Raw genomic sequence first — 25,893 nt, 5'->3', positions numbered from 1 at the left:
GTTTGTTGATACAGTCTCTGCAAAATGTTTGACTTTGTTGATGGAGCCACAACCTCATGTCTTCTTGCACCACTTCTTCAGTAGCAGTGTTCTTTAAGTTCTGGAAACAGATGAAAATCAGATGGACCAACAGAATAATGTGCACGAGATGTAATACCTTGACCAATATTGAGAACAGACTAAAAAATTCAGAGGCATTACTTTTCAGCATGTCCTCATATTTATCTGCTAACTCATTTTGTGATCTAGCTAAATACAATCTCCTATTACCAAATTCCCAACTGCTTGCTTATGTGTCATGTTTTTGGTCCTTCATAGTTCATGAAAGACATACACTGTATTTACATGTAAACAAAAAAAAGTAAGTATTTTATTTGTCTGTGGTTAATTTTACAACTATCTTAGTGTAATTGAATAAACCAACAATATGCTTGTAGAGAATAAATATATACAGTTGTATATTACTGATGTTATACATATTTACTTTAGTTCTTATCCATTTTTAAAGCAGATTGGTTTTTTGCCTTCAAGAAACACAGTAATGTGGATGGAGAGAAAATCATCACATTATAAATGGTATACACAGGCAGCCATAACTGCATTATCTGTTTGTAGACTTTCATGAATTTGCTATTATTTTCATGTCTATGACACCTTAATTTGTATCTACTGTTATTTGCTTTTTCATAATACACTATGTGACCAAAAGTATCTGGACACTTCGCTGAAAGTGACTTACAAGTTCATGGTGCCCCCCCCCCCCCCCCCCCCAAAAAATCAGTAATGCTGGAATTCAATATGGTGTTGGCCCACCCTTAGCTTAACGACAGCTTGCGCTCTCACAGGCATACATTCAATCAGGTGCTGGAACGTTTCTTGGGGAATGGCAGCCCATTCTCCATGGAGTGCTGCACTGAGGAGAGGTATCGATGTTGGTTGGTAAGGCCTGGCACTAACTAAGTCAGCGTTCCAAAACATCCCAAAGATGTTCTGTAGGATTCAGGTCAGGACTCTGTGCAGGTCAGTCCATTGCAGGGTTGTTGTTGTCATGTAACCACTCCGCCACAGACCATCCATTATGAACAGGTGCTTGATCGTGTTGAAAGATGCAATCGACATCCCTGAATTGCTCTTCAACAGTGGGAAGCAAGAAGGTGCTTAAAACATTAATGTAGGCCTGTGGTATGATAGTGCCATGCAAAACAACAAGGGGTGCAAGCCTCCTCCATGAGAAACACAACCACACCATAACACCACCGATTCCAAATTTTACAGGTGCCACTACACACGCTGGTAGATGATGTTCACCGGTCATTTGTTATACCCGCACACTGCCATCGTATCGCCACATTGTGTACTGTGATTCGTCACTCCACACAGCATCTTTCCGCTGTTCAATCATCCAGTGTTTAAGTTCCTTACACCAAGTGAGGCATCTTTTAGCATATACTGGCATGATGTGTGGCTTATGAGCAGCCGCTCAACCATGAAATCCAAGTTTTCCCACTTCCCACCTAACTGTCATCGAGCTTGCAGTCGATCCTGATGCAGTTTGGAATTCCTGTGTGATGGTGTGGATAGATGTCTGCCTATTGCACATTACTACCCTCTTCAACTGTCAGCGGTCTCTGTCAGTCAACAGACGAGGTCGGCCTGTATGCTTATGTGCTGTACGTATCCCTTCACGTTTCCACTTCACTATCACATGAAGAACAGTGGACCTAGGAATGTTTAGGAGTGTGGGGGTCTCACGTACAGATGTATCACAAGTGACACCCAATCACCTGACCACATTCAAAGTCTGTGAGTTCTGTGGAGTGCCCCATTCTGCTCTCTCATGATGTCTAGTAACTACTGAGTTTGCTGATGTGGAGTACCTTGCAGCAGGTGGCAGCACAATGCACCTAATATGAAAAACGAATGTTTTTGGTTGTGTCTGGATACTTTTTGTCGCATAGTGTATTTACTGTAGCATAATAATAAATCATGATTTTTATGACCATGTTGAACTAAAATATGTAAACAACTGAAAATGGCTGCATAAACCAATACTTGCTGCCTGAGTAAGTAGCGGTATTAATAAGTATTACAGTCCAAATAGAAAACATCACCTATGTGGTATAGTCTCTCTCTCTCTCTCTCTCTCTCTCTCTCTCTCTCTCACGTCTGGATAATGTGACAGCTGTCAACAAATTTAGGTAAAATTAATGTTTAGCTGTTTTGATGCAAAGTGTAAGTTATCTGCAGTGTTACATGGATTAGCTAGATTAAGGTAAAGTTTGAGTTTCTTTTTAAAAGCTGGAAATGCAAAGAGTTATTACAAAAATGGATACTACACCTTAATTTCAGCTGTTGCTTTGTATTTTTAAGTGTTCCTACTTTTTTGTTATAGTCATGCAAGTCTTTGTTTAACAGCATAGTGCAATGTATTTTTAAAAAAGTTTGTTATTGTATGACTTGTCTCACCTCCTTGTCGGATTGTGTATTTGTAATTTTAGATTTTGGATACAGATTAGGTCATGCAAGCATTTACACATAAACTAACTTTCAGTGTATCAATATTAATGTCATTTATCACTAGTAAGTAAGGGAATCCTTCATAGCCTTTTCAAATAGTTCTTACAATTTCTTGAGACAACAATGTACTTTGCTGCTTAAGGATATATATAGTCATAGTAGCAAAAATTCTTTCCAAGGACCTCATCTGCATAGCTGCTGTCCATGAATGCCATTCTTTACATCACTACTTCATCTCCTGTGTGTTACAATATGGTCACTGAGGTACCTTTGTAAGAAAATACTGAAACATCATTATTTGCTCTTTCAGGTTGTTCTTCCTAAATACAAGGGTGAAATTCTTTCAAATTTACTGAATAAACAGCAACTACCTTCCTTTCATCAAATACAGCTGTCAGCTGACCATTCAAAGGATAACTATCATTGCCATTATCCAAAGAATGGAAATTTGCCTGATTGCCTCAGACCCCCTCATGATCCTTTCCTTGGGACACTGGAAAGTGAGAATACGTCATTACAAAGAATTGCTTCTGAACTTGCTGAAGATGATGAGACAACAGGTTAGTAAATAAACCTAAAGTATTTGTAATTATAAAATAAAATAATTACTCATTGTTTTTAGTTGAATCTCCCCTTTAAACATACACACACACACACACACACACACACACACACACACACACACACACACACACACACACACACTTACTATCTGTTAACTACGTGTGTGTGCACAGTTTTGCATGTGTGTTTTATGTTCACTGACTTGATACACTTCTTGGTGTGTCTATGACTCACATGGGCAAGCAAGTCATTATGAAGCAAGTTTGGAGTTATCAAAGGCATACATTTTTATGAAACACATTATTAGTAACAAATGCATATTCTAGAGTGAAACTTTCATCCTGCAGCATAGTGTTCACTGTAAAGAAACTCAGACAAATTAAAATTGAGTATCAGACCAGGATTTGAACTGTGGTGTCTACCTTACTATCTGACTGGAGTGTTGAGTCAGGCCTTGAGGAGTCTCTTGTTGACTTAATTGTAAGATCCTTCCACAGGCTCAAGTTCTAGTTCAATGCAAAGCATTAGTCAATCTGGAGGTTACCACTGCCTCCTGTGTTCAACAATTTTGCATGGAATTATCAACAACTCTTCTACAGGAAGAACTACTTCCCTGTATATTGTGAACAATGTATTTTACTCCTCATGTAACTTTAGACTGGATTTAATATTCAGAGACACATGACTTCTGATGATATAAAGTCACCCTTTTTTTTCTAAACAACAGCTTCTTGATTACCTGTCTTATTTCCTTTTTCATTATTTATCTTCCTCTTTTTAAGGAGATACACTATGTTCAGAGTATTGCAGTAATAACTTCAAAATCACATCAAACTTTTAATCCACATACTACAATATCTCAAATATAAAGCAGTTGCATTGTATTAAATTACCAGTACAGTAAAAGAAATACCAGAATACAGATGAGCAAATAACAAAATAAACATTGATTCTAGAGTTATTTTGATCATATTATTATAAAACAGTTTTGCTGCTGTTGTACATAAGTCTATTGTCTTCTTTGTTATACTGACCAATTGTACAACGAATTTCAGTTATTCTTTACATCTTTTTCTCTCACTTTTTGGTGGGACATACTTTCCATTACCCACTTTTGCCACTCCCCTTGCTAATTGCTTCATACCTATTTATTATTTTATTCTGCTATGAAGAAATAAGATGTGCAGCTGATGACTGATTTTTATTTTGGTGAAAACAAAAGCTATGAAAAATATCAGCAATAGGATGTAAATGAAATAATACAGTCAATTTGCAGTTCTGCTCCTGTAAGAAAGACATACAGTGCCAGTGTAGAATTAATTCTGATAACTTATACTTTCAATATTGCTCAAATAATTTGTGGAGTTTTATGCCTTGGTCATGAAATTAGATTATTCAGCTATGCAATTTTAAATAAAGTAGCCATTAATTATCCAACTGTAAATATTTTTCTGCATTATTTACAGCTGAAACTCTCCTTGAATGTCGTTGGATTGACTGCTATGCTGTTTTTATGGATCAAGAGTCACTAGTCAACCATATTGAAAAGAGTCATGTAGAAATGAGGAAAGGTGAAGATTTCTCATGTTTCTGGCAAGGATGTTCAAGGCGGTCAAGACCTTTTAATGCAAGATACAAGTTGCTGATACATATGAGAGTCCACTCTGGAGAAAAACCAAACAAATGCCCAGTAAGTATTAATTTTGAAAACAGTAATATCCTGACATATACGTTTCAGACATCAATTTATCAGAAAAATTTTAGATCATTAACAATAATCACAATACCTAAAACTTAAAGAACAATGTAGTATATTTTCAATATCTCAAAAGGGAAATGTAGAGGAAGAGAATGGAGGTACCTATATGTTGTACCAGCACATACCGTCACAAATCAAACACTGGGTGCATGTATAAATTACGTGATTCAGTTATGTTTAGTTCCGTTATTTTTATTATCCACAGATGATAATTCCAATCTCTTGCTATGATGTGAAATGAGTCAATTTTAGAAATATAGTACTTGAAGATGTCAGTTAGTTGTGCTGATGAAATATTGTGGGAATTTCACAGTGATACTCAACACTTCACCTGAGAATAGTTTGCGCAGTTATTATCACACATTCAGGAATTCCTCTATGCCGGAGAAGAAACTGTCATTCAGAAATGAGTTCAGTTTGTCTGTGAAGCCTATTTTACTGTCTGTTAGGCTTGTAACATTACCCTATTTACCTGTGCTAATATGCCTCCAGTAGCTGCACCTCTGTCAAATGTAGTTGAAAAGAGACTGTCAAATGTAGTCGAAAAGAGACTGTCAAATGTAGGTGAATTCAAATTATATTGTCCACACCAGGTATAAAGTCCAAAATACTTTCATTACACTTTGATATTAATAAATGTACAATTTGTGGCCAGATTAAGTCTCATTTACTAAAATTTATGCAGATATAAAGGGTAAGCCATATACAACAAACTGTTGATGTCGTATATTGTGATTGATTGAGTGCAGTAATTTAATGGTGAACTGACCCATAAGTTTACATGTGGCAAGCACATCATTAACATGTTCAATAATCACATTATGCTTCCAAACAGATAGTCATATCAAAACAAAAACTATGTACATAGTAAATATCATTTGGAAATAACATAGTTCACAGTCCAGTACCATTGCCACAGTTTTCAGAATGTGTTATTGAAAATTAACACAATTCATGACATTAACTGTGAGTTCACAATCAATGACTACAAAACAGTCACTGCATAAACTCTCAGACACAGAATTTAGGTAAAACTTGTCACCTTTTAAGACTTGTACTTTGTGATAACTCATCTGCATACATTGTGCAGTAATTTTGAGCACAGATCTTGCTCACATCACAAACTCCTGCTGACTGACTCAAATGGCTTCCTACTGCCTCTCTTTTATAAGATTACAATAATTAGAACTGAAGCTGTTTATTGTTTCTCGCTGTATTTTCATGAGCTCCAATTAAAAATTTACACTCCTGATTAACTGAATGATAGGGAAAGAGACTTCTGAATATGAACTTTTAAATATGACAATAACTACTATTAAATTATGCTGTTCAATTTGTTAAAATATAGTATTCTATGTCAGCAACAATTTTTTTGTTAAGAATGCTTTAATCTGATAATTTATGAAATTCTTCTCTATTTGTGCCACTGAATGAAACATGAAAGTCTATTGGTTATACACTTGGCTTTGAAAGGTGTTTATGGAGAAACCTTCTTTGATTATATTCATGTGCAACCTTAAAGTCTGTGTCTATCTGTGAAAGTAACTAACCACTGGGAGATTATTAAAAGGGAAAGAAGTGAATCATGTTTGCACAATTTTTAATTTGTTGCTTTCCTGTTTTCCGTATCATGTATGTATCTTCTCCTGATGGAGCCAAACATTGTTTTGCATTACTTACATGACCAAGAAACATAATCATCCATAGTCATATCGTGCACAATCATTTTCTCCATAAACATTTATGTAAACCTATTCCACAATATAAAAATATGAAAATATGATGACACAATACTGAAAATTTTGAACATAAGTGACTCCATGACAGTTGGGATTTAAATTATACAATACAGTAAAGTTGTTAACATAAAGGTTACAGAAGTGACACACATCCTAAACAATGTACTTCTGACTTTCTGCACTTAATATAAGTCACAATCACTGATCATAGTTAATGCAATGGCTATAAAAATAATAAAACTTAAAGAAACCAGAGTATGATGTAACTGCAAGTAATATCAAGTATGGTTCATAAGATGTACCAAAATGACCAAATTGCATTTTTCAACCATTACCACAAATTAGTAAACTTTAATTTCATATTAATAACACAGTCAGTCCTTATAATTCTGAAGAATGTCATTTTCATTTTGTCTTTCAGTATTCAGATTGCACCAAAGCATTTTCTCGTCTCGAAAATCTCAAAATTCATCAGAGGTCTCACACAGGAGAGAGGCCTTATTTATGCCAATATGCAGGGTGCACCAAGGCTTTTAGTAACAGTTCTGACAGAGCAAAACATCAGAGAACTCACTTTGATACGGTATGTAAAAAACACAATATTTTTCATTACCTTTGGTTAAAAAAATTATACCAATATCAATGAAAAACTAAATTTGTGTCACACTATATTTACCTTAATTCCTTGTTATTTTGTTCACTTTTTTGGCAAAATAATTAAATCCAATACTTTGCCTTTTGTATCCTTGCATTGAAATTATAAATGGTTCGATATTACAGGTGGGCATAGATTTATTGATGTTAGCTTTCATAATTGAATTCAAATAACTCATGAAATTGAAAACCACACTTCACTAATAAGGAATTTTTCATTTCAGAAACCTTATGCATGTCAAGTGATTGGCTGCCCAAAACGCTACACAGATCCAAGCTCTCTGAGGAAACATGTGAAAAACCATACTGAAAAAGAGAGGCTGCAGGTAAAGAAAAAGGTAATTAAGATAAAAGTCATACATAATTCAAAAAACTGAAGTGTCAGTTTCTTAGTATTTGCATTTTGTGGATTTCTATTTCATAGTGCACCCCAAACACAGTAATTGCACACTGGCAGATCAGGTAACCTGGGTGGCCAACTAGGACTGCGACCAGACTGACCTCTGCTAACAACTCTGTCAGGTGTGAATATCATATAAATGTGATCCAAAGTTTGGCTGGCTGTATGGGCAGTTGCTGCATCCTGTTGCATGTAACCTCATGGGGTGTGTTTATATACATACATTCACATCCAATCATCTCCACTTGCTCGAGCCATTTTTATTTTCCCCACCCTGTATTATAGGAATCAAATATTCTATCAATGCCTTTCCCACAATTAAGGTGAGCAAACCTACATAATGGAGGGGTGAAAATGATGTTATGGCTGATCTATGTGCATCCACAATTCAGGCAAGTATTCAGTAGATTGCAGACTGAATGCCCAGGTGCCTGGATCTGGTGGGCAGGGTTAAGAAATCTTTTCACCACAGAGAGACAAAAAGTGATGTATTGTTCAACTTGTCTGTGACAAAATCTGACTAACTACAGATATCATAAATGTTAGGATTGTATCACATTTCTGGATCAGTATGTAATCTGCAAATAAAATGACATCATAACTCATACTTAAATTGCAACACTCTACTCCCTTCCACTTGTACTGAATATATTAAGGATTCTGTTATACAGTAACTGATAAATTATTTAGTATATAAATGTTATTGAGTACAAAGTGCCCATTGATGGCATTATACAGCTTAATAAACATCACAGGAAATTACATGTAAATGTTTTAATATATGTTTACAAAATGATGATAGGAAACTTAATTTCAGATGACAAGTGAAGATGGCGATGGAATCAGCTCTCCTCTAAAACAACCATTCATTGTGGCTCCCAGTTCAGATCTACAGTTTATGATGGATGTTTCAGAACAAAGAGATTCAAATCAACAGAGAGATGGCAGTTTAGTAACAGGTACAGTAAGCAATAGTTTTAATGTCAGATATCATTAAAATTAACAACTTGAGCTATGAAATGGTATTTCACCTCTTTCTAATTCATATAGAGAGGAATTTAAATTATTTTGTACCCATTTTGGAAAGATGTCAAGCTGACTTAACACATCTATAGTGAACTGTAAGTTGTTCTTTGAATCTTTCGTCTATCTTCCATTAAACCAACCTTTATAAGAATTCTGGAATAATGAACAGTGCTCAAGAACTGGTCAAGCAATGTTCTTTTAAGTCACTCCTTTCGTGCATGAATTACCCTTCCTCATAGTTTCTCCCAGAATACCTGAGTCTGACATCTATCTTCACCCAGATTAAATTATTGTGGCTATTTTATCTACAATCTTACATACAATATGGTTCTGATTGACTTAGGAGATTGATAGCTCACTATGTAGTCAAACTATGTAACATATTTTCATTTATTTATGAACATTACATTTGAAACGTGTTTCTAACCAAGCCACCTCCTTGTACACATCTGTGTCATCTGCAAACAGTCTCATAGAGCTGCAGTATTTCTCTGCCAGATTATTTACGTATTAATTGTGAACAGTGGTGACCCCATTGCACTGAAATCAGGTATAACAGACACTACCTTTATTTCTGAGAATGCCTCTCCAGTAAGAATGACATTCACATTTTTTTTTTTAACAGACCAACATGGTTATCATATTGACCTGAACATTTTCCAGTCACATGACATGCTCTATTGATCCAGAAACCATACAGAAGAACTGCCACTTTTTTAAATAGTAATTTACCATAATAATAATAATAATAATTATTATTATTTCTTTACTTTCTCAGACATTAAGTCTGGTTAAAAATGGAAAGTGACGCGGACCTTGATCAAGCGTCACTTCCTTTTAACTGTATGGTATGTGTTATATTGCATTTAGGAACTTTCGGGTAATTGAACATGTATCAATAATTACAGATTTCTGTAGTTGTATATATAAGTTTGGATGTAGCTGTATTGCATTGATGTACTGGTGGATACTGTGGATACTGTGTGGTATGACTCCTGTAGTTGATAGTATAATTGGTATAATGTCAACTTCATCCTGATGCCACATGTCCTTGACTTCCTCAGCCAGTTGGATGTATTTTTCAATTTTTTCTCCTGTTTTCTTTTGTATTTTGTTGTATTGGGTATGGATATTTCGATTAGTTGTGTTAATTTCTTCTTTTTATTGGTGAGTATGATGTCAGGTTTGTTATGTGGTGTTGTTTTATCTGTTATAATGGTTCTGTTCCAGTATAATTTGTATTCATCATTCTCCAGTACATTTTGTGGTGCATACTTGTATCTGGGAACATGTTGTTTTATAAGTTTATGTTGTAAGGCAAGCTGTTGATGTATTATTTTTGCTACATTGTCATGTCTTCTGGGGTATTCTGTATTTGCTAGTATTGTACATCCGCTTGTGATGTGATCTACTGTTTCTATTTGTTGTTTGCAAAGTCTGCATTTATCTGTTGTGGTATTGGGATCTTTAATAATATGCTTGCTGTAATACCTGGTGTTTATTGTTTGATCCTGTTTTGCAATCATGAATCCTTCCGTCTCACTGTATATATTGCCTTTTCTTAGCCATGTGTTGGATGCGTCTTGATCAATGTGTGGCTGTGTTAGATGATACGGGTGATTGCCATGTAGTGTTTTCTTTTTCCAATTTACTTTCTTCGTATCTGTTGATGTTATGTGATCTAAATGGTTGTAGAAGTGGTTATGAAATTGCAGTGGTGTAGCCGATGTATTTATATGAGTGATTGCTTTGTGTATTTTGCTAGTTTCTGCTCATTCTATAAAGAATTTTCTTAAATTGTCTACCTGTCCATAATGTAGGTTTTTTATGTCGATAAATCCCCTTCCTCCTTCCTTTCTGCTTAATGTGAATCTTTCAGTTGCTGAATGTATGTGATGTATTCTATATTTGTGGCATTGTGATCGTGTAAGTGCATTGAGTGCTTCTAGGTCTGTGTTACTCCATTTCACTACTCCAAATGAGTAGGTCAATATTGGTATAGCATAAGTATTTATAGCTTTTGTCTTGTTTCTTGCTGTCAATTCTGTTTTCAGTATTTTTGTTAGTCTTTGTCTATATTTTTCTTTTAGTTCTTCTTTAATATTTGTATTATCTATTCCTATTTTTTGTCTGTATCCTAGATATTTATAGGCATCTGTTTTTTCCATCGCTTCTATGCAGTCGCTGTGGTTATCCAATATGTAATCTTCTTGTTTAGTGTGTTTTCCCTTGACTATGCTATTTTTCTTACATTCGTCTGTTCCAAAAGCCATATTTATATCATTGCTGAATACTTCTGTTATCTTTAGTAATTGGTTGAGTTGTTGATTTGTTGCTGCCAGTAGTTTTAGATCATCCATGTATAGCAGATGTGTGATTTTGTGTGGGTATTTTCCAGAAATATTGTATCCATAATTTGTATTATTTAGCATGTTGGATAGTGGGTTCAGAGCAAGGCAGAACCAGAAAGGACTTAATGAGTCTCCTTGGTATATTCCACGCTTAATCTGTATTGGCTGTGATGTGATATTATTTGAATTTGTTTGGATATTAAGTGTGGTTTTCCAATTTTTCATTACTATGTTTAGGAACTATCAATTTGGGATCTACTTTGTATATTTCCAATATTTGTAGTAACCATGAGTGGGGTACACTATCAAAAGCTTTTTGGCAATCAATGTATGCATAGTGTAGCGACCTTTGTTTAGTTTTAGCGTGATATGTCACCTCTGCATCTATTATCAGTTGCTCTTTACATCCTCATGCTCCTTTGCAACAGCCTTTTTTTCTTCATTTATAATTTTGTTCTGTGTTGTATGTGTCATTAATTTCTGTGTAGTGACTGAAGTTAATATTTTGTATATTGTTGGTAGGCATGTTATGGGGCGATATTTAGCTGGGTTTGCTGTGTCTGCTTGATCTTTAGGTTTCAGATGAGTTATTCCACGTGTAAGTGTATCAGGGAATGTGTATGGGTCTGCAATGTAACTGTTAAATAATTTAGTTAGATGTGAATGTGTTGAGGTGAATTTCTTTAGCCAGAAATTTGCTATTTTATCTTTTCCAGGGGCTTTCCAATTGTGAGTAGAATTAATTGCGTAGGTGACTTCATATTGCAAAATTATCACTTCAGGCATTTGTGGTATCATCTTGTACGTATCTGTTTCTGCTTGTATCCACCTTGCATGCCTGTTATGTTGTACCGGGTTTGACCATATGTTGCTCCAGAAGTGTTCCATGTCTGTTATGTTTGGTGGATTGTCTATTTTAATGTGTGTGTTATCTATTGTCTGGTAAAATTTCTTTTGGTTTGTGTTGAATGTTTGGTTTTGTTTCCTTCTATTTTCACTTTTTTTGTATCTTCTAAGTCGTTTGGCCAATGCTTGTAATTTCTGCTTCTTTTCATCTAATTGCTCTATCACTTCTTGTTGTGAGATTTTACCTAACCTTTTTCATTTTTTTTCTGACATTTCATTTCTTATAAATTGTGTTAGCTGTCCGATGTCTTTTCTCAGTTTTTCTATTCTGATCTGTAGCCTGTCTTGCCATGCTGGTTTTGTGGGTTTCTTCTGTGTGTTGGTTGGTACTGATCTCTGCCTAGTGTGTATATTTAGTGTAGTGAGTGCTCCTATATAAACCAGTAGTTGTAACTCTTCCATAGTTGTGTTTTCATTTGTTTTGTTGTGTATGATTGTGTTGATAGTTTTTATTGTTGTTTCGACTTGTGGGTTATTTGGCGGTCTATGCAAGAATGGTGTAATGTCTGTATTCGTGTCTTTGTATTCTATATATGTCAGCTGAAATTTTTCTTCTATATCTAACATGTGTGTCACTTCGTGTTCTATTTGTACTTGTTCTGGTGGCTGTCTTAAGGTTTCGTTTTCCTCTGACTGTTTAATTGATGTGTGTTGTTCTTTGTTTATTTGCTCTGGGATGTTTGAGTCCATTACTGTATTTTCTTCTTCTTCTGATTGCACATTATTTTGTTCCAGTATTTGTTGTACTTGTTGTTTGATGTTTTCTAATTCTGACTGGGGTATCCTGTTATTTTTGATTATTACACATATCTGATCAGCTAGTCGTTGTTCTGTTAAAAATTTTAATTCTGGGTATCTGGTAATAAATGTTGTGTATACTTGTGATCTGTATCCAGTTGTGTTGGTTCCTAGGTTTGTTGCTTGGTAATAACAGAACATGAGGTGTCGATTAACTTCATCTGACCATCTCATCCTCTGTCTTTGTTTTCCTTCTAGGGTGGTTGCAGGAAGCATATCCTGCAAAACACCTCTATTTGGATTTGAATCACTTTCCAGTTGGCTAGCAGTGTCGTTACCATTGTGGACGGGCATAGGGTTTCAAGCGTCGTCCCCGACCATGATGGCGCTTGTCCGAGGCTTCTTTAGTTCTGTCCTGAACCAAGTAATCACACTAAAAGGGGGGTTAGCCCTATTAGTGGTTTGTTCTTTTCGTTGCCTTTTACGACTGGCAGAACATACCGGAGGCCTATTCTTTTCCCGGGCCTCCAACACAGTTATCATATTGACCTGAACATTTTCCAGTCACATGACATGCTCTATTGATCCAGAAACCATACAGAAGAACTGCCCCTTTTTTAAATAGTAATTTACCATAATAATAATAATAATAATAATAATAATTATTATTATTATTATTATTATTATTATTATTATTATCTAATTCTGACTGGGGTATTCTGTTATTTTTGATTATTACACGGATCTGATCAGCTAGTCATTGTTCTGTTAAAAATTTTAATTCTGGGTATCTGGTAATAAATGTTGTGTATACTTGTGATCTGTATCCAGTTGTGTTGGTTCCTAGGTTTGTTGCTTGGTAATAACGGAACATGAGGTGTCGATTAACTTCATCTGACCATCTCATCCTCTGTCTTTGTTTTCCTTCTAGGGTGGTTGCAGGAAGCATATCCTGCAAAACACCTCTATTTGGATTTAAATCAGGGGGGTTAGCCCTATTAGTGGTTTGTTCTTTTCGTCGCCTTTCACGACTGGCAGAACATACCGGAGGCCTATTCTTTTCCCGGGCCTCCACGGGAATTATTATTATTATTATTATGGTAAATTACTATTAAAAAAAGGGACAGTTGTTCTGCATATTCAATATAGAATTTAATGGGCATCCTATAATGTCAGTTGGTTTGAGCTGTCTGTCCTGCTTTCAATTCTTCATTTACTTTCTTATGTATCCATCATTTTTTGCATCAGTGTGATGCCTGAACACAGGAAATGCATTATGATCATCATCTTTGAATTAACTTCAGAAAACAGACTTTAGAATTTTGGCCTTTGTTTTATCATCTTCCATTTTGGTCAATGTGAATTTGGACAGGTGACTTTGTTCTGTTGACTGACTTCACCCAGTACCAAATCTTTTTAGTCCTTTCAAACTCGGCAGATAAAATGTCATCTTTGAATTCACTGAATTCTTCTTGCATATTCTTTATTTCATTCAGTTTTGTCTGTCACCTAAGATTTACTCACCTTACTTTGCTATCCACACCTCTGCTTTCATAGTAGTTTCCTGATACCTTTAATGAACATAGTGGATCTTTCCCAGGGTTGTCTTTCTTCCATGGCAACAACTGACCTGGGACATGCATACAATATGTCTGAATTGCTGCCAAAGTTCCTCTAAGGCCTGAGATCATCCACATCCTTTTTCCCAGAGTAGAGTGTTTGCTGCTGATTGTTCAGGTAGTTGATAATGATTATCCTATTACACTTATTATGTAAAATAGGGAAAGGCAACCACTTACCTATATGGTCTGTTGTGTGGAGCATAGAAACATATAACAGAAAACAATGTTCATACTATCTTTCAAGTTATTGCTCTTTTTGTAGTAAAAGTACACACAGTCACACACAGAGCTAAACAGACACCCAAATGTACACACCTGCGTTGAGACTATGGCAACAGCCTTGCCGCAGTGGATACACCGGTTCCAGTGAGATCACTGAAGTTAAGCACTGTCTGGCGTGGCCGGCGCTTGGATAGTTGACCATCCAGCCGCCATGCGCTGTTGCCATTTTTCGGGGTGCACTCAGCCTCGTGATGCCAATTGAGGAGCTACTCGACCGAATAGTAGCGGCTCCGGTCAAAGAAAACCATCATAACGACCGGGAGAGCGGTGTGCTGACCACACGCCCCTCCTATCCGCATCCTCACCTGAGGATGACACAGCGGTCGGATGGTCCCGGTGGGCCACTTGTGGCCTGAAGACGGAGTGCTTTTTTTTTGTGGTGAGACTGACTGAACCTTACTCTGGCTACAGGAGTGTACATTTGGATGTCTGTTTGGTTGTATATGTGTGTACTTTTATTAGAAGAAGGTCAAGAGCTCAGAAGCTAGTGTGAATACTGTTTTCTGTTGCATATTTCTATGTTCCACACATCAGTCTATAGGTAGTGGGTAGCCTTTCCCTTATTTTACATATTGTTCCATTTAGAAAGTTTCACTATTATTATACACTTCTTAATTATCTAGTTACTTCTGCCTTTCTTAAATTTCTATGTATTACCAGTAATTAATGATATTCTAGGCTTTTGGTCACTAATTTTCATTTCTAAATTAAATGAATTTAAAAGTATGGACTAATTTTTGACTGCAAATCCAATAAATTCCACTCATGAGTGGGCTATCTCATCAACTGATCATTATGTCAGTCCTGCCTTTGGTGTTTAACTTCCTTCAGACTCACTTCCAGTCTAAGTCACTATTTATCTCATTAGATATTCCAGTGTTTTACAGGAAATATGCTTTCATCACTAATATCCAGCCTCTACTTTTGGTATGTGTTCCATTCTGAGTTGGATATTTCACTGCTGTTTACTTCTCGTTTGAGCCAACTTTTTTCTTTTGAAGCATGGTTCTGACATTAATGAGTGGCACTAACTCTGAGACCTTAGCCCAGAGTTAATTAATGTCAGGTATGAATTTCCTTTTCCTGATCTACAATGATGCTTAATCCCCTTCATAAAGCTGCAGGTCACCTATACATGGTTCCTTCTTGTACTACATCTAACTGACCAGCATTCAGTGAACAGAGAGTATTATCAGAGACTCTACCCTCATGTGTATGCCACACATACTCTGCTAACTGAGCAGCTGCTTTCAGAGTGTAGTCCAAGCCTGATCTACTAAGGAGCATGTTCACTTACAAAAACATTCCTTAGCTAATTAACAGGTCTATTCACATTAAATTGTGATGGGATTCCACAACATAGTAAAGTTCACTTGTTCAGTTAAATGTACTTATTGCTTTAAACAGTTAATGATCAGCTTGTATTTAGTCATTTTAACGTTTTACATAACACATGTCAGCATTTCAAACAATCCATGAGTTTCTTAACAGTTTTTCAGTTGGTAACACCCATAACAAACATAGTAATTTTACTGCAATGTCACACTGACTGCATATCGGAAACTGACTGAATAAAATGAATACTATACTGGCTATACTGGTAGAATGATAGCCCACTCAGGCTTTGTGTGGAACATCTATTTATAAATGTGCTTAGTACAGAAGATCACAAATAAGTAAAAATCTAAGCTGTTCCATTTTAGATATTGACATAAAAGGCAGGAAAATTGAAAGGAACAGGGATAAAATAGGCAGCAAATAAGTTTCTTTAATTAATAGTTGCTGAGTAATATGGTGTGGTGGTTAGCACATTGGACTCGCATTTGGGAGGATGATGGTTCAAAACTGTGTCCGGCCATCCTGATTTAGGTTTCCGAAATTTCCCTAAATCAATTCAGGTAAATTCTGGGATGGTTCCTTTAAAATGGCACTGCTGACTTCCTTTGCCATCCTTCCTTAATCAGGTGGTACCAATGACCTCCATATTTGGGCCTCTCCCCCTAAATCAACCAACCGACCGACCAACCAACCTACCCACCAATAGTCGCATAGTTAGAAATAGGCAAAAGTATAAGTTCTATGTTTTGGGAGAGCAGCTGAATATGAACAGGGATTCACAAACTTTACTAAAATATTCTGGAAAATGACATTTTCTAATTGGAATAACTGAAAAAACTAACAAGTAATTTAAGTAAAGTATACATTTTTGGACACAGAAGAACTGGGGCTGCAAAACTATGGCAGTGAAGTCTGAAAGGAATTACATTTTAAGATTTGAACTTTTTGAAATACATAGTTTTTGAAGAAAGTGAAATGTTTGTTGGAAAGAGAGCTTTCAGATACACTAGGTCAGTACTGAAATTTTATGTTATGTGGTTTACAGGTATAGCAAATCATGAATATTTCTTTAAATAAAAATAAAATGTTTTCATATGAATCAAATGTACTATTGAAATCTGCAATAATTAAAATCTTCAGTGAATTATCAATTTCAATTAAATACTTAAAAAAGAAATTAGTTATTTCTCATTACTATCGCATATGTACTTTTCATGAAAAGAAATCAGAAAAGGAAAAAAATAATAATACTGGCATCTGGAGTGGTATAAGAACAAATAGGATAGTCCCAGATTGCTCTGTTACATACTGACAGTATAAGAGGTGCCACAGAGGCCCTGTCTCTGCCACAGTCCTTGGCAACATGAAGCTTATTCTTCATGGCCAATGTAGGTTCTAATGATTTTTGGACTGCAGCCAGTTCTACCTGCATCCATACATAATAAGCACAGCCCCTACACAGATTTTGATGTACCTTAAATCTAATTAAGTATGTATGTTTAAATGTATCTAAGGCTGGCTGGACTAATAGCCAAAAGAACTATGACAGTAATTGTGACTAAAGGTGGCTGACAACCAAAATGCATACACCCCAAAAATATGGAAGGATTAGAAAAAAAAATAAAAGTACCCAACATAGACAATTGATCTTAAAATTTTTCCTCTCATATATGGCATCTTTCCCTTCTCAGAATTATCTGTTATTCTGAAAAATTCCAAATTGCATCATGGTTTGGCATCTACCTTAAATTAGCTAGTTAAGTCAGCTCAAACCCAAGGGCATGCCACCTCCAACAGCACCACATCTAGTAAAGCCATGCTGTGTTCAAAGTAACCTTTGGGTTGAGAATCTTTACTTTTTAGTCTACGAAATAAATGTTCAATTTATTATCAGTTACATTTGTCCAGTAGGATCATTATTGTTTGACAGATAAACAACTGTTGTACGTGTTTATTGTGCTTTTTAAATCAAAATCCTTCTTTGCTTATATTTTGCATTTCCAGAGACTGTTACCTTGTACCTTATTTAACAACAATCAATACTAAATACAACACTCACATTCAGACAATGTGTAATGCTATATCATAAAGAAAAGTAAAGATTATAGCACAACTGCATTAATAAGTGGAAAATGCCTTCAGCAACAAGCAGAGCTGCTTTTATTACATTCAAAAATCCCTCTGATAATATCTTTCAGTCAGACTATAGGGAAACACAGGTGATAGAACACAGGAGTTGCAAATGATTCAAACAATGTGGGCAGTGTTGGATTTGAATGAAGATTTTTTTTATAGATTGTATAAACACATTTTCTTAAATTTTCTTTACAGATCAACACGTATTTACAAACAACGTAAACCATGAAAATGATGAAGAGGATATGACATCAGCCACCTCACAAGAACCATCAGAGAGCCATAATGGTGCAGTTCCAGAATACATTCCCTATGATTCTATACAAAAAATGTTGAGCGATAATATAGGTATGACACTTTCATTACTTATCCATTAAATATTTAACTTATTTTTCTTCACTTTCAATTATTTTCATTGTCCTACTACTGTTTGTGAGTTGTGTAACACCCGTCAGGTAAACAGTATGAAATTAACAGGACATTAGAGACAGGGAATCCCATAATATGATTACAATTAAAAAGGAAAAATGCTAGACCAAACATTAGCCTTGTAATAGTTTCATTATGTGATATTTGATTAAACTACTATACTTGAACAAAGGGCAATGGCAAGTCCTTGTAAATTTAATTATTGGTATCATAAAATTTCAAATCTGTATGGAGTACAGTGATGTTGTATTGATATCTATGTGTGGTAGGGGATGAGTTGGAGAGAGCAGTGGTATATGGAAGGGGGAGAGGGGGGGGGAAGAGAGAGAGAGATAGAGAATGAAACAGAGAGAGTTGGGTCAAATGTAACCAGACAGTTTGTGGACACAGAAGTGGGGGAAAAAATGTGAGAATGCCATAGCAGCATCATTGTCAGTTTTCTAGTACAGACATCCTGGTTTAATAACCTAGATTGTGGCAGACACATCAACACATATTATAAACATGGATGGATGTAAATATGTATGTATGTTCCACATCTCAACCTAAACTACTAGATCTACTTTAACCAGACTTGGTACAAATATCACTTACTGTCTAGAGAGAACTGCTGTGGGGATAAGAACCATCTACCTATCAAAGGGATGAGGTGGGGGTGAAAAAGCAGTGTAACCCACAATGTGCGAAAGCTCGTACTTTAGTCATCCAGTATTTGAGAATGAGAGCACTTAGAGCCTTGCAACAAACGTTTTCACATGATTTCAAACCTTTACAAAACGCTTTCTTGCTGACAACTCACACAAAATGATGAAGGAAAAGAGTTTATTGCTTACCACATTTTCACTGCTCATGCAGTAAAAGTGCCACATGAAACACGACATCTTAATTTATTGATTCTTTATGACTAACTGTATTCATGACACATTTTGCAGATAGTATTCACATATACCACTGAATGATTGAATGTACCAGCAAAATTATATCACTGTATGACATATATAGCTGAGGAGATAAGATGTCTCGAACACTGACATTGATGAAAAACTACCACATCATGCATAACATTTTAACTCATTACTTCTTTACTATTAAGTCTATTCACAACAAATTTTGCAGACAGTAGCCATACATACTACAGGATGTATCTGCAAAGTTATATCATTGTGTAGCATGTAGTTCAGGAGATATGATGTCATAAACTTGAGCTATGTGAAAATGAAATTGGAGGTCGAAATTCGCTAGTGATGCAGGTAAAATGTGTGGATAAATAAGTGTGAAGTATGCTAAATATGTATGAAATATATTTGATATATCAGTAAATGGCAAAACCATGGGTAAAAATCACATCCTAAGTCCCTGGGACAATTTAAACCAAATTTGGTACACATATTAGTTACCATTGACAAAGAAATGCCGTGGGGGTAAAACCACCAGCCTGCAATTGGGGTGAGCATGATGACATGGAAAGAGATAGGAGGAGGAGGAGGAGGAGGAGGTGGAGGAGAATGAGGAAGACGAGGAAGAAGAGGAGGACAAACAGCAAGGGGGACAAGGTGATGGGCACAGATAGGAGAGAGGAGGAGATGGACAGTGAGGGCAGCAGGAGGAAATAGACAGAGAGAGGGGAGAGGAGGAGATGGACAGAAAAAGGTAGGAGCAGTAGATGAACAGAGACAGGGGGCATAAGAAGCATGCAGAGCAGAGAGAGGTGGAGGAGGAGATGAACTGAGACAGGAGAAGGACAAGACGGGCAGAGAAAGAGAAGAAAAGGAAATGGGAGAGAGGGGGGGGGGGGAGAACTATAAGGACAGAGAGAGGGGAAGGAGGAGATGAATAGAGAGAGGGGCAAGGAGGAGATGAAGCGAGAGAGAGAGAGAGAGAGAGAGAGAGAGAGAGAGAGAGAGAGAGAGAGAGAGAGAGAGAGAAGGGGGAGGGGGAGATGGAGAGAGGGAGGGTGGGTGGAATTAGAGGGGGAGTGGGAGATGTGCAGAGGAGAAGGGAACGGATGGACACATAGAGGAGGAGCAGATGTAAAGAGAGAGAGGAAGGAGAAAGTGGACAGATGAGCAGGGTGAGATGGACAGTGTGGGAGGGTGGGGGGATGGAGTAGGTGGACAGAGAGAGAGGGTAGAGGAGATGGACAGAGAGGGAGTGAAGGAGGAAATGGACGAAGAGAAGTGGGAGGAGGAGATGACCTAATAGAAGCTCAGAATAAATACATACCCAGGCAACACTAGGCAGTCAGCTGGTCTATAATAAAAGAAAAAAAGCCTTGACATCAAGGTACACCGCACACTGAAGATGTAACTGGATACTGAGACAAAAAATCGTTTATGAATATACTTCTTTTGGGATGCTGAGCTCTATTGATATTCATTTCACTAACCTGATTGATTTAATTTGATTTCATTTGATCCTGTAGGATTCATTATCACATATTTTTTAAAGAGCAACAATTTAACTTTGGCTTTTGACACTAATTACTACAATGAACAATACCAAAAAATTTAATCAATAAAACCATAACATTCCTTTTCCATCAGACAGCCTTTTAGCTCCTTTGGAATATTAATGTCATGTACACCATCCAGCAGGCTTTTGGGCAGACTTCTTATTAACATGATACCTGAGTCCTGATATCCTTTATCAAGGACTGACAGTTGTGTAAGGGTACAGATATCAATAAAGTTGACTACATATCAATTCTAACTTATCTCTGCTGGACCAGAGCCCATAGGTGGCACAGGGATACCCCATCATTCAAGTGTAGCAGCATTTTCGTGCCTGCCTGCTTGACACATGGCAGTTGGTCTGAGAGAATCTGCAGAGTGAGTTGCAGGGGAGTGCATTCTGAACAATCATTAATCAGAGTGCGGAAAATCGGCACTGATATTACTAATTGTTGGTTCGTGTTACTTTTGTATGAAATGAGACAAAATATAATTTTTACCACAACTGTACTGAATCAGAGAAGCAATGACAAAGTCTAGTGGAAATGTGGATGTGAATGAAGTTTAGTTATTGTAGGGACGTTTTCTGTTAATTTGAAGTATAATAAATACTTTGTCTAATAAAAACTGCTGAGATTTCAAGACACCTTTCTCATTAGTAGAAATATTTTATGGAGATGGTGTCGTACAGCTTTAATTATTGTTAAGAACTGCTTATGCAATACACATCTGTAATAATATATTTTATTAGAGACAATTGATTTCAGTCTAGGATCAAACCATCATTGGGTCCAAAATCCTCACCTTTACATCTGCATAACTGGAATAACAGTTATCAGATTTACATTGCTGCATCATTGATAGTGGCTGTAAATATGTAACATTATGTCCATTCAACCCTGTATACGTATTTCTCATTTTTTTTAAAAATGTGTTACTGACTTAGTTCTGTGGAGCAGTGACAGCAGGAGCTTGAAATAGCATGTGTCACTTAGGCAGACAGTTAGGAACTTTATAACTAAATCTGTATCTTTGGAGTAAAGCTACCCTCCAATTCTGTCACATCAACAGTCCGATGCCAAATAAGTATGACAAAGATGAGACTGCATGTTTCAAATGACCTTTGGCTTAACATGAGCCTAACCTCTTTAATAAAAATTATGAATTTAACTAAATAAATATTATATATGTGTAAAGGATGTATACTGCAATAGTAGAGTGCAGAATAGATTGGTAGGTAAAGAGCTGATGTGACTCTCAAAATTTTAACTCCTTTGTATGTAAAAGTGGCAGTGTAATAACTTGAACCATTCAGTCCTGTAATTCCATCTATATTTACAGACTAAATGATCAGGTGAATATCCACAACTGAGAAACATATTGATAGAATAAAAATCCTCTTCAGTTGGCAATAATTTTTTATTTATTATGTGACTGCTTTCCAAGCCGAAAGCTCCATCTTCATGTGCCACCAGATAACTATGGACACTCAAATGTTTGGCAGTGACCGAAGTCAGTCATGAGATGACAGAAGTCTGTGTTGGCTGTCAAGGTGGGCAACACTGTTACTTGTCCTAGGCTCCCATGTGTTTGTTTGGTATGTGTGTGATGCCCTCATGACTGACTGATCTGAGTGCCACACATTCATATTTTTCCATAATTATATTTTACATTTCCATAATTATTTGGTGGCGCCTGAAGGTGAAACTTTAGGCTTCAAAAGCAGTCCTGCAATAAATGAGAAATTACTGACAACTAAAGCAGACTTTTATTCTACTAAAATCTGCACTTAGTTAATCATTAAAATATCTTGTAATGCCCATGCTTTTAGAGGCTTGAGTGAAACTTCTTTCTGATCTTTCTCTCCAGATTTGGGGGTATATAAGAACGTCTTTGATGTGACTCCAAATTATTGAAACATCTAAAGATAACATTCATCAAATAAAACAATGAACAATAATGCTGGTATCTAGCTATATGCAAGGCCTCCAGCACCCATAAAAACAGTCAGACAATGTGGAAGGATCCTGAGTCAGCATGAGTTCATCCCAGCCTATTATTAGGAAAAAGAAATAGTCATGTGCTATTATCAATTGTAAAAAAAATATATATTTACTAATATTTGGTAGTGTTTGTTGCCTTTGTGTTTACTTTAACAATTTTTCATCTTCATTCTTTTTATTTTAATAGCTAATACTTGATTATATTAAAGACATATTTTTCATTCTTTTAGGTTACATTGAAACAGCCCTGCAAGAACATCTAGAGCTAGATGAATCACTTAATCACCAGTTTCTTCAGATAACTGCCTCGCATGAGATGGCGCATCACTCTCACTTGACTTTTGAGGAAACATCTTAGCACACACACACACATAGCATGCTGCTAAAAGACAGTAATTTCTTACAGATAATGCTCTTAGATGTGTTGTGCTTTTGACATTTACTGCAGTTTAATGTGGTGATGATAAACTGGAAACTATTTATTTACTTCAAAATACTTTCCTTGCCAATTAATTCTGGGCAAGGATACAGTGAGTTGTTTCTAGTACAAAATATTTCAGTTATCAACTGAAATGTGCTCCATTGTAGATCATAGTGTAAAAATAAGATACTAAATTATTGGTGTAATTTGCTACATTATATTACATTGTCAGCAACAGCACTGAAGTAAACATGTGTGATGTACAAAATATTAAATTAGGAAGATAAAGTGTTGGACTGTGACTACTTCCTTGTTTAAGAGGAATACAAAATACTATAATAGAAAACTATTCCATAAATATATTAATTGATCTCATATCTTTTTGTACATTGATTTACTGTTGTTGTTTTTATGTTCGGTATTGTTGAGTGATATTTTAATTTTTCTCTGAGAAGATAAATAAACCTTTTTAATGAACTTCTGTTTCTGTTTTACAGCAACATAGAGATGTAGTAGGGCCTACTAGATTGGTCCTACAGTTTCTTTTTCACTTTTCACGTCCTTTTCTTGTAACACTTAAAAACTTGCCTTTCAAACGTTGAGTAGAGGTATCTCAGAGTGCTGAAGTTCCTTAGCCTTGTGACAAAATATTTACCTAATATTGTGTCATATGTTTTAGTACTTGAAAAAGCGAACTTGTTAAAAAATTGGTTTAAAAGCTTTTTAGATAACATTACAAAGCAAATGGAACAGTAAAATGTAAACCCCTTTAAGTTATTTTGACAAAGAAAAAATAATAGTTACAAATATAAAACGACAAATTAAACATTGTTTTATCATCACTGCTTGTTCATATTGCACTGAAGCGCCAAAGAAACTGGTATGGGCATGCATATTCAAACACAGAGATATGTAAAGAGGCAAATTACAGTGCTGCTGTTGACAATATCTATATAAGACAAAAAGTGTCTGGCATAGTTGTTAGATCAGTTATTGCTGCTGCAATGGCAGGTTATCAAGATTTAAGTGAGTTTGAATGTGGTGTTACAGTCAGTGCTTGAGCAATGCGACACAGCATCTCCAAGGTAGCAATGAAGTGGCGATTTTCTAGTACGACTATTTCACGAGTTGTGGGGCGGCGGATGTATAAGTTTGTAACAATAATAAAAATCTGATTGCTGTATAAACGCTTGCGTGTTGAATCAGTTTCTAGCTTTTAGAATGTTGTTATTGCTGTCTTTTGCCGTTCTCAACACTGGCTCTCTATTTACTCCGTGACCCCCAGAAAGTGATTTAATAAAACTTGGAGCCAGTAAATAGATATCCTAGTGCCCACTTTACCTGAGAATGTTCTTATAGCTGCAGCTTATAGCTCTGAGGAATTAGGAGATTGTCCGGGATTTCTAATCAAAAACGGTTTTCCAAAATAGTTGAGTATATTCTGAAATTCACTAATAAAAACCACAAGTATCCCTACAATCTAACTAACAGAACAGTTCAGAGTCTAATGCGCTGATGCAACTATAAATGTCCGAATCAAATGTTAAAAAGAATGCTCGCCATAATTTGATGAAAATATTTCATCAAACGCCACGCTAAATTTTTGGTAGAATGCCTGTCCCGCGACGGCACGTGAAAATACGACAATACGCAAACTGAAGCTAGTTAATGAAAATCATTCCAGAATTAACACTTCACATGAAATGTTTTCATAGTTCCGCGTATCTCTAGTAACTTAATACGGCACCCGAGGCTGTTTGTAGCAGATACACTGATGCGACGTGACTACCGACACAGATGGCGTGTCATTCAGCGTCTGGAGAGAACTGGGGCCTTGCTTCCTCGCGCAGTGTTCTTATATATAAAGCCGCGGTGCGGACGGCTGAGGGAACGCCTGATTAAATCCGCTCTCCCGACTAGCCGCTGGGCTAGTAACGCACCACTTCAAGATACATAATAATTTATAGCTTCTTTGGCTGATGGCCGAAGAAGCTCTTAATTTAAACGTGCATTCAGCACGCAGGTAAGTATTGATAATAAAATTTTGACGTGGCTAAGTTAAATACTTTAGGCAAGAGAATTAATTTAATTGCCCTGCACGCACTAGATGAGCTCTGAACTGGCCCTGTTGAGATCCGCTATCGCTATAATTTTATAGGTATTAAAAAGAAACTTTACACATTTTCATAATCATAGCGGACCTCCAACCTATTTAAATCTAAACATCCTAGCCTTATTTATTAACCTACTTAATCTATCTTGCTTCCTTCAGTTTTGAGATGAAAATCAGAAAATCATGAATTTCCACTAAAGTCTTAATTTGTGAAATCCAAAGTACTGTTTTTATTAAATCATTATGAAAGATGAATCTAAATATAAATTTTGAAGTCTCTAGCTCTTTTCTGTTGCGCCAATGATTTTTTTAGAAAAACGTCCAAATCTCGGAAATGGCTGAAGTTATCGAACTGATATTTAACACACATTAATTTAGTATTATTTCTGACATACTAGAAAAGTTTTAGGTCATTTGCTTGATTTTTAAGGTATTGCGCAACATT

General features: G+C 36.1%; 1 protein-coding gene across 1 annotated transcript in view; it reads left to right on the top strand.

Annotated features, from left to right (window-relative positions):
- Positions 1–23,757, top strand: part of LOC124722030 (transcriptional activator GLI3-like) — a 46,470-nt gene extending 22,713 nt beyond the window's left edge. The window contains exons 4-10 of the mRNA XM_047247218.1: positions 2,828–3,077; positions 4,548–4,771; positions 7,001–7,162; positions 7,458–7,571; positions 8,451–8,592; positions 18,228–18,380; positions 23,145–23,757. Coding sequence (XP_047103174.1) covers positions 2,828–3,077; positions 4,548–4,771; positions 7,001–7,162; positions 7,458–7,571; positions 8,451–8,592; positions 18,228–18,380; positions 23,145–23,272 — 1,173 coding nt within the window. The 3' untranslated portion in view covers positions 23,273–23,757. The remainder of the gene's footprint in view (positions 1–2,827; positions 3,078–4,547; positions 4,772–7,000; positions 7,163–7,457; positions 7,572–8,450; positions 8,593–18,227; positions 18,381–23,144) is intronic.
- Positions 23,758–25,893: the final 2,136 nt, after the last annotated feature.

This window comes from Schistocerca piceifrons, chromosome X, assembly GCF_021461385.2.
Source record: "Schistocerca piceifrons isolate TAMUIC-IGC-003096 chromosome X, iqSchPice1.1, whole genome shotgun sequence".
NCBI classification, from domain to species: domain Eukaryota; kingdom Metazoa; phylum Arthropoda; class Insecta; order Orthoptera; family Acrididae; genus Schistocerca; species Schistocerca piceifrons.
Note: the sequence above shows the minus strand (reverse complement) of the source record. Positions and strands in the feature narration are given on the sequence as shown.